Here is a 19,231-nt window from a genome sequence, read left to right on the forward strand (position 1 = left end):
TTTCACACCGAACGCTAAGATACTCGGTGTCACGGGCTGGAGGTTCGGATTATACTTTGTGCTCCTGGACATCATGTGAGTCTACTTCAGCTCGACCAATAGGCTTGCGATGGCACTTGCTGAAGGCGCTATGATAGTGCTTTTATCATACAGATCCTCGGAGCGGCGTATGCAGAGCGTCAGAATATCCCCGTCTCGGAAGTCTTGCTGGGTAAGCGTCCGATATCCGTATTTTGAGAATCCCCCGGCTACCGACTAACAAGAAACCACCAGGTCTCCATATCTACATGGCTGGAGTAGGAATCCAACAACTATTCATCTTCGTCTTCGTTGCATTCGCTATCCAGTTCCACAGAGTTCTGCTCCGAGGTGAAGGGCTGAGCAAGCAAACTCAGTCCCATGCCCTCATGCTGCTGTACACACTATACGCAGTACTAACATTAATCACAGTGAGTTATCCCGTCCCACCCCAGTATTCAGCACTGCAATTCCTTTCAGCCAACTAATCATCTCATCACCAGCTGCGTATCATCTTCCGTCTGGCCGAATACTCACAAGGCCTTGACAGCAACGTCCCTAACCATGAGGCATATCAATATTGTCTCGACTCGCTGCCGATGCTGGTTGCCTCTGTGCTTCTCAATATTGTCCATCCCGCGCGGATTATGCCGGGTAAAGCGTCAGATATCCCGTCGCGTAAGGAGCGGAAGACGACGGGCATGCTGTATAAGTTTGATCCTATGCAACGTGAACAGAGTGTCGGGGACCGCGAGCTAGAGAGGGTGGAGACGGCGTATAAACACGTTTCCCCTGAGCTTGGGTCCAAGACGAGGGGATAGAGTGAAACCTGTTGGGTTATTGGTACGGGTGAAATGGCTATAGACTGCGTGGGATAGGGTTACATCGTTGTATGGTTGTCTCGAATTATGTTTTACAAGGCTCCTGGGCACACTTAGATTATACATCATGTATTGACCTCCGCCTTGTTCCCCATCAAGCAATACGCACAATTGTTTTCATGATAGCCATCCATTGATGAGCCTTGTATTTCAATGTTATGGTCCATAGTCATTGCTATTGGAGCCATAAGTGTGATCTGCAAATGCCATGAACGCTCAAGTGGTCCGAGATTTGTAACCACAAAATGTCTTCATCCTGTGCGCAGCTCGCGGTATGTATGACGCCGCAATAGCATAGCTTATTGACAAGCCTATGACACACCAGGTTCAAGACCAGTTGTAATCAGCCAGACTTCTTCTCTTCCACATGAGTACTCCAGCAGTTATAAATCCAAGAAATAGCATGTTACAAGGCTGTAGAAGCGACAAACGCCGACATCGAGCGTCCTTCCATGTAGGTGAGGTGAGTATCGGAAACTGGGAGCAACAACAGAAGAGCAAAAATAGCCATGACAATAAAAAGTAAGCCATAGGTCCGTTGATGTCCAGTGTAAATGGGAAAATAAGCGATTGCATATCTTATGTCTCATCTGAAATTATAGAGATATAAAACCGCAATCAACTATGAGTTTTATTCCTCCCAGGACCTTGTGCTTCCGGAAACCCGTGAGTAATATTGGACCTAATAAGAAGAGGTAAGCTTGGCAATGTTTTGGGAGTTTAAAACTATGTTACCATAATTGAGAGGTTCCCTCACTGTTAGTTCTGGAGTAGCGTTCGTCAATCAGTCTGTCGGATATCAACACTTGCCGTAGAATTATGACTAGGCTATGCTGGTTGCGTGATCCAGAATTCACTGCTGCTAAGATGAAAGTAGTGTACCGTGTCGCGCATTTCTTCAGTGCTCCTGCTTTCCTGTGTGCCGGTTTCCGACATGTCTCGCTCGAGGGGTATCCATAAGTTTTTGACCCGACTCCTCCAGGATCGAGGCTTCAACGTGGTTAAGCACTCAAAGGTGCATCGCCTGAAGTGGGGAAGAAAGTTTCGCAGTTTTGATATTTCAATCTTACGGGGTTGGATTAACGAGGGAGGGCGAATACATCCCTCGAACTCCCTGTGTTGAGGATTGTGTGTCCTTCATCTGCTCTAACCTTCCTTGCTTCATCTGTAAGCACCCCTTGAAGGCTGGAATCTGTCCCTGGATATCTCGATCTTTATTGAAACTGCACCGGCTGCACTATTCATTCTGCCTTGTCATCAATTCTCAAGCTCAACTAGTTCTTTCAAATTGTCTTCTTCCCCTTCCGAATCGCTGCAGAGGCCAGGGAAATATTTTGATTTCAAGAACAAGCTCCATATCCGTCCTCTTAGAGATAAGGGTTTGGCTAACAAGCTGAGAGCTGCACAGAATGGCCACAAGAAGTGTAGCCAGGCTGCGAGTCCGACAGGCTAGTGTTTGAATTGCACAGTAACATGCGTAGATGAAGTCTGAGGGACTTTTAGCGAGCTGAAGGACTTGCAGCTGGAGATTGTTGCGTTATTGAAGTAGTCAGAAGTCCCAGCCAGTTGATCGGATTGCCCATGTCCCGTCACTTCCTTCCTTTCCTAGAAATGAGCTCGCAGATTGTCGAGGAATGAGGCAGGCAGGAAATGGTGCTTGGCGGCACACTTTGTGGTTGTGGTCATCAGGGCCGTCCAGTGGCAGTCAGTTCTTCGCAGTTTTCTCGGTAAGTGGCGGAGCTGATCTAGCATCTGACACCACTCTACGAGGTCGCTACCCCGGAACTGAAGGACATGATCTTGTCAAGCTGAGCTTGCCGAGTTTAGCTTAGCTTAGCCAAAAGCTGTCTTCGAAAGTCAACCATAAAGGACAGTCTCGTGCTTCTTTGTTTTAACAAGGTTTGAATTCATCATCGCTCAGCCGTCGAAAGCTTGAGAAGGCGACAGAGATGAAGCGGATAACAGGGTCTAGCTTAACGTGAGGAAATTTAAGACTCTACGATCTCATTATCAAGCGCCTCGTTATCGTACCATATGATCTCATTGACAAGATAGCATCGATCAGAGGACGAAAAATATCAGAAACCCAGACAAGGGGCGAGGCTAGCTCAACGCGGGAAAAGCTCCTCCGAATTGCTTCGGGCTGAACGAAGGTACCTACCATGAATACCGTCTATTGGTCAGCTGATCACAACATGTTTTTCGCCGTTAGTTAAGCCTTAGAAAGACTCAATAGCTAAAAGTAGCATCAGTTCTTGGCTGTTATCTGAGCGCTCAGCACCGGACGACGGAGCACGGAACTCATAGGCTGTATATTGAGAGCTTAAGTTAGTTCAGGCTGGGGAAACATTTTCTGAGGTAACTTGACGTTATTCGCACTTGCGCCGTTCAAGGTAGAACACTTGAACGGATTAGCCGTATCCGAGGCACATGATTACAGCTCGAAGATGGTTGAGCCATTGCCCAAGTCCGGCTTGAGCTTTAGAGAGATGAAGATACTGAGATTCGCTAATCAGTACTGTCAGGACAGGGTCGGAAGCATTCCGGGGGAGGCGGGATCGGAACTCGACCCGTGAGGTGCGCGGGCCGCGCTCACTCAAGGTATTGTACGCAGGCTTGATGGTACGAGCGACACAGATCCCCAGGCCGCAAATAAGCTGACATGATGGGTGCCCCGCACGCTGAGCGCGCCCCGTGCTCTACCAACACTCGTCGGATATGGCCCCTCTCAAAGATTTCTCCTCAGAGGACTCCGCCTCATTCACCACGTCAAATGAAAGAGCGAGGTCGAGCTCTGATGGAGTGTTTTGCGACGGTTGCATCGGGTCGGGTTCGAAGATGGAAGCACCGTGGTGGTGTTCCCCTCCACAATTCATTTGATTCTTTGTACATTAACAGTTGCACATCTGCCATTGCTTCCAAACCTGGAGATTGAATCACGCTCTCAGACTCATACCAGGAGGACTTGGCCAGCCAAATTGACATATTTTCGACCCATAACCAGATACTCCCAGACTGCTACTATCATGCTTGGAAAGATCGCCTTAGAGGAGGCATTTGCCCTGCCGCGATTTGCCGAAAGGACCAAATGGTGGGCTGGATTGTTCGCACTCGATGCTGCTAAGCATGCGGCTGAAATCAACGACATCACCGAGCAGCGAATCAAATATATGGACCAATATGGAGTTGGATATCAGTTATTGTCATATACTGCCCCAGGTGTACAAGATGTCTGGAACAAAGACGAGGCTGAGGCGCTTGCTACCGAGGTCAACGACTACATTGCATCGACCATCAAATCCCACCCAGACAGATTTGGAGCACTTGCGTAGGTTTTAGAGGAACGAGATCTGAACAAGCCAATGCTAATGCCGCGAAGAACATTGTCAATGCACGACCCCAAACAAGCAGCTGGTGAGCTAAGGCGGGTGGTCAAGGACTACGGCTTCAAAGGAATACTCGTCAACGACACACAGCGAGCAGGTGCCGATGGTGATGACATGATCTTTTACGATCAACCGGAATGGGATGTTTTTTGGGAGACCGTCACCGAGCTTGATGTGCCATTCTATCTTCATCCTCGCAACCCTACAGGGACGATACACGACAAGCTTTGGGCTCCCAGAAAATGGCTTATCGGTCCCCCTCTCAGTTTCGCCCAGGGCGTCAGTCTACATCTCCTCGGTATGGTGACCAATGGTGTCTTTGACCGCCACCCCAAGCTCCAGATTGTTATTGGTCATCTTGGTGAACATCTTCCTTTTGACCTGTGGCGGATAAACCATTGGTTTGAGGATATCAAGGTAAGATATTGCTTCCACTGCTTCCATATTAAAAGATCTCCTGCTTATATGTGATACGCTGCAGAAACCCTTAGGTTTGAAAGAGACTTGCAAGAAGACGATTCGAGAGTACTTTGCGCAAAATATTTGGATCACGACAAGTGGACATTTCTCAACACCTACTCTTCACTACTGCATGACTGAGGTTGGTGCTGATCGGATTTTGTTCTCAATTGACTATCCCTTCGAGAACTTCCATGATGCTTGCGACTGGTTCGACAAGGCTGAGCTTAACGATGTGGATCGAAGGAAGATCGGAAAGGATAATGCGAAGAGACTATTTAAATTGGGTGATTATAAGGATTCTAGTGCATGATGTTAGTTGGTGATTCAAGAAAGAATTCAAAACGTGGCCATGGGAAATCTGGTCGGGCATCTGGGGTGATGGTTCGCGAAGGCTCTGTACCATAGATATCGAAAGCATTCCTAGAGTCTCTTATTGTAAAGTTGAGACACCAGCTTTTGGACTTCTTTTTGATCAATAAATGCCTACGTCACTGGTCTTCATGGCTCAATGCTGGAAGTATCCAAATATTGATTTGACATAATCCATAATCCATACCATGCCAGTCCTTCCTCCAGCCTCGGATCGATGTCTCTACCTCTTCCGGGGCTAGTAAAATCTGGGGTAGGGGCAAAGATTAGTTAAAAGCTACTGCGATCATGGGGTGGATACGGATACCCTCTTCAGTCCCCTCGGTTCTTATCAGTACCCAGGCCTTAGCATGCCCAGTCCTTATCAGCCACCATTTCCTTCATTCCGAGAACCTGGGATCAACCAACTACTAGGTAGTGAGTTAACTTATCTCAATCGCCGCCGTCACGGGCAAAAAACATATCCGGACTGTTGTCCTATCCCTCTGCCGCTTCTCACACCCCATTACTCTTTCTTTTCTCATGATTACAACATCTGTGGAATATGCCCCGACCAAAGGTTCGACCCGAGGACAGACAGCGAGCAGCCAAAGCTTGCTTGCCTTGCAAGTTCTCCAAAAAGAGATGTGACGCTCAACTGCCTTGCGCGCACTGCACGAGGCGCAACAATGCTTCTGCGTGTACATATGATGATTCTGTCTACGCCCATCGGCCTCCAGCACGCCGAAGTTCCACCAGCACCAAGCGACAATCAGTGACTTCGAATGTTCCTCCGTCAACCCACAGTCTTTCCAGCCTAGCTGACCAGAATCTCACACCGCAATATGACATTCCAGACAATTTTACCGATCAGGGACCAAATGGTTTGCTTGAGACCACAACCTTTCCGCAGCGGATAACGAAGGATCGCTTGCTGTTGAGCTCCAAGGGAGAGCAAGGTAAATATATCTACCCACGTCTATGCTGCCCTTGATAACCAAACGACTCACGTCCTTCAGTGTACATTGGAAAGACAGCTTCGCTTTCTTTTCTTCAGTTCCTACGACATACTATCAGACAGCAGATGGGCCCATCTGTCTTCACGGAAAATGCTCGCCGGCATCTTATGCTCGAGATCAACAGTCCTGAAGACGGCTCGGCTACATTCACCGAGGAGGATAATTGTAAGCGTAGCTTGGTTGAGGCCTATTTCGCTGCTGTAAGTATGGGTCTTGTCCTGGTATCAGCACGACTCTACACAAAAACAATCGCTCTCCGCCCTCCAAATACCTCCTCGCGAGATAATGAAATCTATCTTTCATTTTATTCCATCGAGCTAATTGATTTTGTAGACTAGCGGCCTACTCGATCTTTACTCAAGAGAAGAGACTACAACATACCTCGCCACCATCAGCACCCCAAACGACAACACCCAAGGATTCGCGGCCATTGCCTTCGATCTTATCGTCGCGATTGGCGGTCAATGCCGTGCTGCCAACCCCACAGACCTCAGGTATGCCGTAAGATGCTTTACCCGGGCACAGAAAGCGGCACTTGCTGGAATGCTCGAGGACCCTTGTCTAGACATGGTGCGGTGCTTCCTCCTCATGGCATTCTACATGCTGGGCGCGTGTCGCCGGAACGCTGCGTTCATGTACATTGGAGTAGCATCGAAAGCTGCTTCAGCATTAGGACTGCATGTTACCGACCAATATCGCCATTTTCCTGTTCAGGTACAAAGCGTCAGGTAATGTCGACAATCATTTCAAGACTGCATTTTTCACTGACTTGGTGGTGAAGGCTAAGGACATTAAAGAGTCTACGAATACTAGACGTCCTAGTTAGCTCGCTACTAGGAAGACCACTATCAACACCAGCAATTCGAATCGACAATGCTGCCTTCCACAATCTGCACACTCAGACCGGTACGCCACGAGACATGGCACTCAACGCGAGCTTTGGAGCATGCTCACTCATTGCGGAAATCATGCAGACCCAGGAAACCGACAATACAATGGATCTCGCCTTCGCAGACCAGACTCTTCAACGATTGAGAGATTGGAGCTCCAGCCTACCCAACGACATCAAGCGGTTCACGAAGGAATCTGATACGCCATTGACTGTTCTTGATCAAGAACGAGTGATAGGAAACATTCATGTTGCTTGTGTCTACTACTTTGCTGTCATGCTAGTGACACGGCCCTTCCTGATTTCCCATCTCATGGCAAACCTCCCAGGAAGTGCAGCCGAGATACCGGATACGCCCGCAACAGCAAAGGAACAGGCCGAGACTATCAACATGGCAGAGGCATGTCTAGACTCGGCCGTGTACATGGCACAGATTTGTCATGAAGCACTGCAGTCTGGTCTCTTTCTCAATGCAATGCCACTCATGAAGTCAGTATTCCCCCATCATTGAGACATATTTTGCGAAACCCGCCTAACAAAACTCTACAGGGCATGGATGTTCGCAGCAGGCCTGGTGATCGGGTTCTCCATGTTTGCACAACCAGAGCCAAAGTTCGAAATGGACGAATCCTTCAATGGCGCACGAGAAGTCCTCAAGAAACTCTCCGACCACAGTGCCCAGGCAGAGCACTACTACGAGATTCTGACAGGTTTCGCCGATGCCATCCAACGACACCGACAACATCTCGCCCGCGAGAAGAGAAAGTCGCACAATAAATACGTCAACCAGATCCTGAAGCTCGACATGAACCAAACGAACCCTGGTAATAGCGCCCAATCGACGTTCTCTCCACAGTCGTTGTCGAGAGATCTGGCGGACGCTGCTGCTTCGACCCTTGCGGCGGAAGATGTCGGCGCGATGGGCGGCGAGCATGACTACCCGCAGACATTCCAGCTGTTCGACTCATCTCAACTTCCTGTCGATGGTGGTGGAGGCTTTGATTTTGGCATGTTCGGCTGGGACAATTTCGCCATGCAGATTTCGGAGAACTTCACATTTGATAACGACACAATTTGGGATCTTGGATGAAGCAAACCGTAACGAGAACACAATGGCTTCATGGAGAACATCTAATCATCACCAGAACATACCAGAGCTCAAGACTTCGCAGGCCGCGCAGATCTGTCAATCTTGTCGAGATACTCAATCAAGACATCGACAATGATCCTGGCGATCTGATCACCCGTCTCCCACAGCGCATCATGATCACCGGTAGCAGGCAATTCAAAGACCTCCAGCCCGGCGTCCATAGCCGGCTTTAAAGACTCGTGGAAGCCCGTCAGCTGCCGATACGGCACCAACGTATCGTCGTGGCTCTGCACGAGCACGACCATCCCATCATTACGGCCCCATTCGCGGACCCAGTCTTTGACAGACACGGGACTCACGTCAAACCATGTCTCCTTGTCGTCTCCAAACGCATCACGCGTGAATGCCTCATACTCGGGGATCCAGCGCGAGTGCTTCTCACCTGGATCCTCGATCAGCCCCGGCAGATCGTATAGGCCATCAAGGCCAATAGCAACGCTGGGCTTGATAATACTCCGTGGTGACGGGGACGCCGACTTCGAAAGCGCTGCATTCTCACTCCTGTGCTCCTCCCCAGCGACCACAACCCTCGGAATCCTCCAGCGCTCCCGGTCCATCAAAGCCTGAAACAAGAGCGTCGCACCACAACTATGGCCCAGTATGATATAATTATCCTTGAATCCAACAATGTCCTGCAGGAAGCCGATCCCGCGAAGCACATCGATGATGTGGTCCGGATGTCTCGCGTTTCGACTCGCTTCACCCGCTTCGCCGCCTGACAACGTATAATCCAACGACGCATAGCCCGCGATCTTGGCTGTCGCTGGGTCGCTAGACTTCAGTATATGGTGCAGCGTCGGCGCGAAAGACGCTGCTTTGATGGTCGCGTCGCGCCACGCTCCGCCGTGGATGTAGACGATCCAGACTCCTGTGCGAGAGAGAAGTTGAGTGTCGTCGGGCAGTGCGGAGGATGTCGTTGGGTGTGATTTTGAGTGTGAGGGGGAGGGGATCCAGACATCGAGTGTCTGCAGACTGTTTGCCCCGTGAAGATATGGTACGCATGGCTTATGCCAGCCGACCGGCTTTGTCGGGCTTGGGTCGTCGGCGGAAGGCGGCGTGTCAAGCCATTCTTGCCAGGGTACGCTGTCCCATAGCGTCTGGGAGCCCGATTTGTCTGCCATTGTCTGATGTGATCACCTGGATAGCGATTACCTTTTTTTTGTGGTGGCTTCACCACGCAATTTGCTGTTTCCAGCTAGGCAGGCTTCGTGCCTCGATGTTAATCCCGATCGTACTGGTCAGTCACCTGAATGGTGGGGATGTAGCTATGCGCGCAGATTTGGGTCCAAGTCTGCCGAACACCACAGTTGAAGTATCTCTTGAATAATCCGGAATTCGTGATCACTAACTAACCAAGCAACGTCTCACTTGTCACACTGAGTAATCCTTAGTTAGTCTTCGATTGCCCAAGTATGCACTCGCTGGTGGATTGATAGCTTGATTGTCCTTCTATCTGGTATGATTACTCTTTCTCACAGGGTCCCTGGTTACCTAGGTAGTGGATGATTGTATGAGCGGTCAAAAATATCCGTGTTATTCTCTCGTGTCTCAAAGGTCAGAGAATCCGAATATCGAATTCTTTTGGTGTCTTGCAAATTTCATGTAATTTTGGCTCAAGTAGTCGCCGATGAACGTCTTCTCACTGCACGTCAATATCAATGATGCTGGAGCGAGATTTCTCGTGTCGTCCATATCAAACAATAAGAGCGTGGGGGATAAAAAGTCTCTCCGTGCCACATCCGGCGGCTCAAATAGCACGTCAAGCAAATGCTCCCATTAGATCGGGCAAAAGCTGCGTAAGTGACCAGTTACCTTGGTGAACTCACCCGAGAGTTCTAGGCCGTCTGGGCGGGCGGACCGAGCACCTATCCGTGTTGTGGTCGATAAACCGTGTGGGACTCTATGCACCCATGGACGGACCGAAAAACAATCGTGGCTTAACGAGCTTACTCAGATAGGTAGGGTGGGTATTCAGCAGAGTGATTTTCAAAGGGAAGTATATATCGAGTGAATAAGTGGTATAAAATGGTCCAGAGGATGTGAATCAGTTATATAAAACATCTGAAACTGTGAAAAGCCCGACCCCTCTATTCCAATGCTTGCTCTTCAAGTTGTGCCATTCCGGTCGATCCCAATCCCGCCAGTATTAATAAGAATAATAATCGTGAACCCTAATACCATGAACAGCCGTGCTCAAAACCCACACTACATCTCAAACAGAGTAACAATCAAGAATTCCGCTGCTTCGCCGCCTCCAAAGCCTTCTTGATGCGATCCTTATGGTCAGGATCGGTCCCGATTTGATCTATCAACTCGCGAATCAACGCCAAAGCATCAGCGGGAGATTTGTTGACACCATTGACGCGAGTGTTCATTTCTTCAACGAGTTTCATGTCTTCCTTGGCCTTTTCAGACTCGAGCTTAGCGTAAGTGGCTGCGTCAGCGGTTGCTGTGCGTGCCTCTGCCACGGAGACTCCGTAATCAGATTCGTTGAGAAGAACATCTGCTTCGTTGGAGAGAGCCAACAAGCGTCGTGAGTCGGTAATGACTGTGGTGACTACACCTTGTGCGAGTGTCAATGTATCTCGAGCACCTTCATTCTCATAGAGATCTTGACCGTTAGAGGTGGCGGATTGGTCACTCGAGGCGATGCATTTCTTGAGTTCTTGTAGCTTGGGGAGCAGTTCATCAACAAATGTCTGATTATCACCTAGACCCCGAACGGTAGCACGGTCGAAAGAGTCCATCAGCTTGTTAGCCCGGTTGTCCTTTCCACGTGCTTCATGCAACACTTGCAACTTCTCCGCCACAGCGAAATCCTTCTCGAGAGACTTGACTCCTGCTGTATCACCATTGGTGTATAGAACGGTCAGCTCAAGATGTTTGCGTCGTCGTTCACGCTCGACCTGAGCTTCTGCCACCTTTTGATGACGGACTTCGATTTTGTTGAATAGAGCCAGGACGCATGCCATGACATCGGACATGCGTGGTTTCTCATTTCCGCCTTTGAGTAAACGGCTGACGGGTTCGCTTTCCAGGTCAAGCAGGTCTATTGCTAGAGTGTAGGCGGTGGTCAGCTCAGCGATTTCTTTCTGTAATCTCTCAGTGACTGGGTTGAAAACTTGAGTCGTGAAAGATTCCAATTCTTCTTGATTTTCCCGGAATCTTCTCTCTGCTTCTGCAAGCTTGAACTCGGCCTCGAGATCGCCGATGTCAGCATAGCCTATTTCATTATCATTGAAAAGTCCGTCGATGTGATTTTCCGATTCTTGTTGTCGAGCATGACGCTCGGCATCTTGCTCCTTACGGACTTCACGATTTGTCTTATCCCATTCGACCACAGCTGCATGAATGAACCCGAATTCATCGCGGACGCCATCAACTTTGGATTGAACAATCTTCAATTTTGGATGTCCAGGGCCATCGATGGGGGTGGCAGGAACAGCTTCGGTGGGTAGAATGGATCGGATAGCAGTGACCGACTGTTTGAGAGGGTCTTTGGGCGCAGCATTCGCCGGTGTCCCCACTCTCATAATTGCAGGTGTAGGACGCCGGGCAGCGTCCGCACCCATGCCAGGTCTGATTCCTGCGGGAAGTCCACCTGGACCAGGCTTCTTCTGCCTGACAGCCATGCTCTGCTGGCGAATGAGTCCAATGAAGGCTTCTTCATGCTCTCTCCTACCACTTGCCGTTGCAGGCCGAGTCGGGGGAACTAGATTGTCTGTTTTCATCAAACGGCCTGAATCTAGAACCGAATGTCGTAGAGTTGAATAAGATTTGTCGGCAGGCTGTAAAGACTTGGCCTTTTCTTCTTGAGTGGCAGCGCTATATCTAAAGGGAGTGTAGGCGGGTCTGGGAGGCTCAAACTTGATCGGCTTGCTTGGTCGGCCCGGAGTGGAAGTTCCAGAGGCACCAGATGCAGGAGGTGCCATCTCGGGAAGGACCAGAATCGGGGCGTTGATCCCGGGAGATGGAGGTCCTGGTGTGCGATAGTCATCAATCACCATGGGAGCATTGAGACTGGGCGAAAGAGCACCACTGTCTGCTGGTTTAGGAAGGCTCTGATCACGAGGAGGAAAGGGGTCGGCAGTCCGTGGAACATTAGTGGCCACAGTAGGTTTCTGAACCATCTTCGGACGACCACCAGGGCTGTATTCTCCCTCCTCATCGCCTCCGGAATTGACCATGACGAAGGAGTCATCCTTGGAAGGACGTCGTGGTTCGAGTACAGGCTTTGTCAGTACGGCTGGAGCTGGGGAACGTGACGATTGAAGAGATGGCTGAGAAATGGCTGGCTTGGGCGATTCTACTGGTTTGGGCGCAGGCTCAATTGTCGCTGGAGGGGGTGGTTGAATAGGTATTTCTCGCTTGATGGTCTCAACTGGTTTGGATATTTCTGGCTGCTTGACTTCGGTGGGAGGTATGGTGGTGATGGGCTTGGTCTCCTTGACATCCTTGGCATCCTTTGGCAATTCAATGCCATACAACAAGCTCCTCAACCGAAGCTCCTTATTTACAAAAGCCTGGAAAATGTCGAATTTGGCCTCATCGGTGTCGGCAGCCGATTCCTTCCTCAGCATCGCACCATATCTCTTCAGAGACGCCTTGAACTCGGGTTCAAGATCGGCATAGGGATCGACGACTTTGACGGTTGGGGATAGCTCTGGCGAGGCCACTCGGCCTGAGGTACGAGATTCAGGACGAGCAGTGTGGTCTGGAGGATGTGTGGGTCTCAAAGGAGAGGTCCAGGCTTGTATGACGCTGTCGATATTACCATTTCCATTAAAACTGTCAGAACGGATTGAACCGGAGGGGCCGGCCGAGGAGGGTCGCTCTCTTTCGTCGATAGGCGGAGGAGCCTGGACGACATTTGGCGGTGGGTGTACTCGTGAGTCCTTTCGCGGAGTGAGCGGGCTATTAGCACCAATTTCGACAGGAGATGGAGGACGGTTGAAGGCAGGGTATGGGGTTGGATTCTGTGTGGTAGTTATTGGCGGCGCAGGCAGAGGTGCAGGCGTAGGAGTGGAGGATGGGACGGGTTGTTCATGATGCCAGGGGGCAGGGGTGGCCGTGGCATTTGTTGGAGGAATGGGAGGACTGGTAGGAGTGTCGGTTGGAGGATTGCTCTCGTAATGTTCCCAGTCTGAAGGTCCCCCAAAACCCAAGGCTTGTGATTGATTTTGCTTGTCGTTTGGCCCATGGCCTTGGTGACCCCAGTATACGTTATTGCTTCCTTCGATGGGGGAGACGAGAGGTGGATCGGTGGGACCACTGGTACCACCAGGTATCTGATTGGGAGCTGGAGCAGTGGGATAATAGGTTGGGCCGGGAGGCGGTGGTTGAGGTGCCCATTGATGCTGGGCTGGAGGGTCATAGTGATGAGACGGAGGGTGATGAGAGTATTCTTGATGGGGAGTATTGACTCGGTTGTAGGGAGGCTGACTGGACGTTGGAGCTGCTGTCGCTGTCGAAGTTGGACCCTGGGCGTACTCAATGGGTCGTGGGGCCGGAGGAGGAGGTGGTGGTGGAGGAGCGCTTGACTGATAAGGGTCTCCCCATGAGGTTGCGTAGGGTTGGGCTGTAGAAGAGGCCGGCGGTTGAGATTGAGGGGACTGAGAATAACTCAGGCTGTGGTTGTGAGTGTGAGAATGGCCATGTTGACCGTGAGCATGACCGTGGCCTGGCTGCGGGCTGAGTCGACCGGCAGCGCTTTCAGGTCTTGGTGGCAGAGGCGGCTTCTCTTCAGCAAACGTCGGTTGGGGTGCTAATCCCTGATTATATCGAACGCCCCATGCAGTTGTATCGTACGAGGACTGTTGGCCGGGAGGCGGCGGCGGTGGTGGAGGTGGTGGAAGAGCTGGCCCAAAAGAATTGGGATTCTGGCCGTAAGGAGAGACGGGGGATGTCGGTTGCTGCTGCGATAGTCGTGGATCGCCCCATCCTCTTCTTGGAGGGGCTTGCCATTGAGGTTGCGGCGGACCAGGCGTATGCTGTGAATAGTTGTAGCCAGGGTTATTGTTGGTGTTGTATGGATTCATGGTGTTGGAGGACCACTGCAGTCCCAGCCGTGTCTGCCTTGCAGCAGCGATGACGACGGCGACGGCGACCTCGACCTCTTCGAAGTACCACCGGGATTAATACGTTTCCGCAAAGGGCCAGTAGCAAATAAAAATAATACGCTGAAATTAAAAGAGAGTGAGGAAAATAAGAATGACTGATACGATTGGATTGATGGGACTCTACTGTATCTGATTGTCACGGGGGCCGTTCAGGCTGAGGCTGAGGCTGGAGTGAGGCTGAGTTTGCCCAGCCCAGCCTCGTGTTTTTCGAGATGGAAGATAGACATCACAACATCAATACACAGATACCACACTTGGATTCTGGGTTCTGATTCATCTATACAACATACATGAATTGCTATTTTTCCTTTTTGGGATATCAAGTAATATCAATGTAAGCTACAGGACATATAAGTCATCCAGTGTGGAGGTGCTACTCGAGATGTCACACCTGAATTCAAGGTTCTCTCGAGTCTCTCTGGAGTTGGTTGATACTCAACCTTGAATCATCCACTCAGATCAAGCACAACTCGTCCCTGTAGTTTGCCCTTATCCATCCTCTCAAACACTTCCGTCAACTTATCCATCGGTTGAACCTCAAAATGGGTCTTGACCACGCCCCTAAGACACACACCACTTGATCAGCCTTGCACTCGAGAGGATCCAGAAGAACGAGGCAAAGATAGATTCAACTTACCTGGCCGCCATATCCAGCGTCTCCTTGGCGTCTTGTCTGTTGCCGACCGCGGATCCAACAATTCTCAACTCCTGCGCCAACATTGCAGCAGGGTTCGCGGTCGCAATGGGAACCGATGGGCCTTCGGGCACACCTACGCAGACCAGCGTTCCCCGGAACTTGAGGAAGCTCAGTCCTTGGGCATACGCGACATTACTGGCCGTGCAGACCACCACGGCCGCGACACCAGGTCCCCCAGTGATGGCCTTGACATCCTCCACCAGCTTCTTGGTCCCCTCATCGTCCCGACTGTAGTTAGCTAGGTTGAGGAACTTCTCTGCTCCACAGTCCTTAACCAACTGCTCCTTCTCGCCCATATCAATGCCAATCATGCGGAATCCCATGCCGCGAGCACCAATCTGCAGAGCCAAGTGGCCCAAACCACCACCCGCACCAGGAATCACCACCCAATCTCCCGGCTTGGCTCCAGACTTCCGCAGCGCACTGTACACCGTCACGCCACCGCACAACATCGGCGCCGCCATGTCGCTGGCCAGACTATCCGGGATGGGCGTCACATAGTGGGCAGGTGCCAGGGCGAACTGCTGGAACGTGCCGGGCGTGTAGTACCCGCTGATCTTGGCTGATGTGCAGTTCGCATCGGCCCCGACCAGGCACGGTTCGCAGTTGCCACAGGCTGAGGCAATCCACTTGATACCTACACGGTCGCCGACTTTGACATTGGAGTTCTCGGTTCCGGGCCCCAGTGACGCAACGACGCCGACGCCTTCATGCCCTCCGACTTGGCCTTGGGCGGTGGGTGCGGGTAGCCAGGCCCAGGAGTTGCTGTTATCCGTGTCAGCCATATCATATAATACCCTGTCATATGGACGGCGGAGTAGAAAGAGGGCGAGCTAAGCATCTGCAAGCAAAACCTACCACATGACGCCCATATCCGAATGACAGACACCGGTATGCGTCAAATTGACCAACACCTCTCCAACACCAGGCTTTGGTGTGTCAATCTCCTCGATCTTGGTCGAGATCTTACCAGGACTGTCGTACACCAAGGCCTTGTGCCTGGAGGGAACCTCGACTGAACCCATGTTGTCCTTTGAAAGATGATGTGATGTGATCTTCGCACTGCTGTCTAGTAGATAGAAAAAGACCGAGTATATGATAGTCTAGACTTTCCCGCAGATGGATGTCTATATGTATCTAGGTAGGCAACCAGCTAGGTAGGAGAGGAAAGAGACAAATTAATCAGTCCAACATTTATCAAGACAGTCTAATCAGACTTGCCTGACTACCTCATCCTGACCTCGAAGTGTTAGTTGTAACCCAAAACTCCCCTCCCCGACCTACCTTGCGTGGGGTTGTTCCAAGAGCCGACCGCCGCTGGATTGGAGACTCGATCTTCTCCACACTGGGATTCGCATTGATAACCAAAGGAAATGCAGCGCCCATGTCGAGTCAGCTCTTCTGGTCAGTATCAGTACATGACCCTTGACTCCATTGGCACCGAGTACCGATGACGCTTGCCGACTTGTCAATATCCAAGCTCTGGGTGGAGGACCTCACTGAAAGCGACAAAGATCGTACGGATTACGGATTGCTATCTTACCTCGGCTGCTCTCTCATCCAAAGTTTGATGCGCCTTACCCCGCGAATAGCATCCCTCGTGACGAAATCGATCCAGGCTGGATTTTAGGTGGGGTACTCGTCGTTCTTGTTAGAGGGAGTGCTCTCAACTATGGGTGCTTCTTCAAACGTATTGCGTATTTCGTATGAATTAGGTACATAGGTGCCTACTGAGTGTGGTCTAAAAGTCCAATCACCGGGATCCCATTCTTCCTATTGCCGTCGTTGACACGCTCTAATAATCTCGAATACATCTGATTGTTAATTGTGATCGAATGATTAATTAATGCCGGACCCGAAATACACCTAGACTGTACTACCTCTAGTTTGCTCGATAGGGCTGTGACTGTGACTGTGGCTGGATTCATGGACAGCCAGCTGAGCAGTAGCATCGAGATAGGTGTGGACAAATTCATAAATTCCTTCTCACCACGTTACCTCCCATCCAAAGCGCCGACATTGTATGACCCAATTGAATGAATCCTTGAGGCGGAGTATCTCTGGCTGGTAGTTCGAAGAATTATACGCCGCCAACACCGAAGCACCCCCACAGTGAAAGGCCAACTTTGTTCTCACCTGCTTCATAAAACCTCCTCACTTTACGTCCGCAAATTCTCAACTGTTGACAACATTGCACAGGTCTTTAGCACAACCAACGGTCCTTCTGAAGAACTGGCCGTATCTTGTATGGCAACTGAAATAGCCAATGTCAAGCACATTGTGCGTATCATGATAAGCCCCATAGCTCATCTCGATAGACCCGTGGAGCTCCTTTGGCGAGCAATGAGCCATGTATGTGGCGTAGCTTGCGACGGGTATCCGCATCTTTGAAGGTGACGGGCGCCAACGATCCGATCTTTTGCAGAGCCCGAATGATAAAATCGGGTCCATCTAGCTGACGCGGTGGGCTATGGATGAGACAGTGGTACAGACTGATCTCTCCTTCGCCTCCAGATAACCTTCTCCGCCTGGTGCTAGAATTGTAAGGATCCTCGTCTCTGGAACAGACGTCCCGCAAGACCGATATTAATGCCTGTGTAAGGTTGTTGAGCACATCTGCAGCATTCTCCTGATCGTTGTGCAAATCCCTCTCCAGATCACTGTCCAGGTCGTCGTGTGCTGATCGTGACAGAGCAAGTATGTCTCCCGCAATCTCCAAGACAAGCCTCCTCCTCAGACTCTTCTCAGCTACCGCTGGCACCTCACGGTCGTACCTCTGGATTTCACGCCGGAGGAGACGATTGATCTTCTGACCAAACTTTCGAACTCGCACTCCCGCCGGCTCCAGGTCAGTGAGGACCCCATATGTAAGTGGATCGTGACATCCCTTCTGCATCAGAGACCCCAGAATGTCGTCACCAATGACCCATTCCGACGACGGTCGCTGGGACTGCTCCTCGTCTATTCTCTCGAATATATCTGGTCTATATCTTGATGGAACCAAGTCCCGGTCGAATGAGGCCAACACTGCTCGCACCCTTCGCTTCCTCTGTCTCAAGTCCGATGCGGCGAACCGCATATCGTTGAGAGAGAGTTGAGAGAACTGTTCTGTAGGACTTGCCATTTTCTGAGAAGACGCTCACACTACCCAGGAAGCCACAGCTCTTAAACATCGCGGCAGGCTAGACTCGGGATTGCCTTTAGACAAGCTCTTCCGGGACTTTCCAAGACCGCATGGTCGACTCTTGCATTATCGATTTCCTTAGTAGCGACCGACCTGGGTGAGTTAACAGTCCTATATTCCTGGTCGAGCATATTCCGGCGAATAGACGCAGGCGGTAGCTTTCTGGACACATCGTTATGATACCTGATGTGGGCATTCTACTTGGAAGCTTGTCACCAGGACCCACTTGATACGGTGAGAGCCGCATTGAGTTGCTCTCGGAAGTTTGTAGTTTGAGCCTGTTCTCGCGAGGCGTACTCTGCTCCGCTTTAGTACGAAGGCAGAATCACTCCCAAGCAGGGTCATGTTCACAAAGCCAGTGTGAAAAAGGGGCGAGCCCTGGGTCACGTGCAGTCGGCTGCAGCGGCCGGCGGTTGCACCACGACCTGCCATTGGTCAGAATTGCACTTCTCAGAAGACTGCAGTGGGATATCAAGGCCCAGCGAGACTAGATCAAAAGGAAGAGTATCAAAGTGACCTACTGGTCGCAGACAATAGCTTCGGCTGCGCTTCTTGAGTATGCTAACCCTTGTCCTGCTACTTCGTCTTCACAACCATCCTACCGACCACATTCATCATTGGGTTATCTCCCACCAACTGTAAGGCGAACTGGTCGTGCGGAAAAACCCTCAAGGCTGCAGGCATTGGTCTGACTGGCAAGATCCGCAATGCGAAGTGTACCGCAGGGGACAACATCACAGTCAGGGAAATCGGAAAGCATCACAGGCTGGCGAAGGTGGCCATGACGCTGCGTACAACCGCCTAGGAAAGGTCGGTAATATGCAAGGACACTTCGGGAATGCACGAGCTTATTTGAAGCTAGTCAAAATATGCCGCGATATGTCCGCTGGTTGAAGACATGGTGTTTGTGTCCGGTACCCAATAAGTGCACAAGGATCCGTGCCCATCACAAGCCCATGCTTTGCCAGGCCGCAGCTATCAATCCAGGAGTGCCGGCTGCTCTTCCGCGAGCGAATTCACTTCAAACGACGCGGTAGATTGACATCCGCTGTCTTCCCGAACTAGGCTAAGATGGAGG

At 50.8% G+C, this 19,231-nt stretch overlaps 7 protein-coding genes across 7 annotated transcripts; 3 read left to right on the plus strand and 4 right to left on the minus strand.

Moving 5' to 3' along the window:
* Positions 1-287: 287 nt before the first annotated feature.
* LTR84_003563 (uncharacterized protein) lies at positions 288-839 on the plus strand (the record flags this gene model as incomplete). Its single annotated transcript, XM_064847151.1, has 2 exons — positions 288-296; positions 522-839. The coding sequence occupies 2 exons, from the start codon at positions 288-290 to the stop codon at positions 837-839; spliced, it is 327 nt and encodes a 108-aa protein (XP_064705504.1).
* Positions 840-3,925: 3,086 nt separating this feature from the next.
* On the plus strand, positions 3,926-5,057 carry LTR84_003564 (uncharacterized protein; the record flags this gene model as incomplete). Its single annotated transcript, XM_064847152.1, has 3 exons — positions 3,926-4,227; positions 4,279-4,702; positions 4,767-5,057. The coding sequence occupies 3 exons, from the start codon at positions 3,926-3,928 to the stop codon at positions 5,055-5,057; spliced, it is 1,017 nt and encodes a 338-aa protein (XP_064705505.1).
* A 2,430-nt stretch (positions 5,058-7,487) lies between these two features.
* On the plus strand, positions 7,488-8,093 carry LTR84_003565 (uncharacterized protein; the record flags this gene model as incomplete). The annotated part of the gene is made up of 2 exons (XM_064847153.1): positions 7,488-7,492; positions 7,553-8,093. 2 exons carry the CDS (start codon positions 7,488-7,490, stop codon positions 8,091-8,093), a joined length of 546 nt encoding a protein of 181 aa, XP_064705506.1.
* A 68-nt stretch (positions 8,094-8,161) lies between these two features.
* Positions 8,162-9,274, minus strand: LTR84_003566 (uncharacterized protein; the record flags this gene model as incomplete). The annotated part of the gene is made up of 1 exon (XM_064847154.1): positions 8,162-9,274. One exon carries the CDS (start codon positions 9,272-9,274, stop codon positions 8,162-8,164), a length of 1,113 nt encoding a protein of 370 aa, XP_064705507.1.
* A 1,107-nt stretch (positions 9,275-10,381) lies between these two features.
* LTR84_003567 (uncharacterized protein) lies at positions 10,382-14,191 on the minus strand (the record flags this gene model as incomplete). The annotated part of the gene is made up of 1 exon (XM_064847155.1): positions 10,382-14,191. One exon carries the CDS (start codon positions 14,189-14,191, stop codon positions 10,382-10,384), a length of 3,810 nt encoding a protein of 1,269 aa, XP_064705508.1.
* Positions 14,192-14,718: 527 nt separating this feature from the next.
* Positions 14,719-15,994, minus strand: LTR84_003568 (uncharacterized protein; the record flags this gene model as incomplete). The annotated part of the gene is made up of 3 exons (XM_064847156.1): positions 14,719-14,833; positions 14,910-15,734; positions 15,828-15,994. 3 exons carry the CDS (start codon positions 15,992-15,994, stop codon positions 14,719-14,721), a joined length of 1,107 nt encoding a protein of 368 aa, XP_064705509.1.
* A 1,262-nt stretch (positions 15,995-17,256) lies between these two features.
* On the minus strand, positions 17,257-18,093 carry LTR84_003569 (uncharacterized protein; the record flags this gene model as incomplete). Its single annotated transcript, XM_064847157.1, has 1 exon — positions 17,257-18,093. The coding sequence occupies one exon, from the start codon at positions 18,091-18,093 to the stop codon at positions 17,257-17,259; it is 837 nt and encodes a 278-aa protein (XP_064705510.1).
* Between the last annotated feature and the right edge of the window lie 1,138 nt (positions 18,094-19,231).

Source organism: Exophiala bonariae (assembly GCF_035927105.1).
Source record: "Exophiala bonariae strain CCFEE 5792 chromosome Unknown scaffold_16, whole genome shotgun sequence".
Lineage (NCBI taxonomy): Eukaryota > Fungi > Ascomycota > Eurotiomycetes > Chaetothyriales > Herpotrichiellaceae > Exophiala > Exophiala bonariae.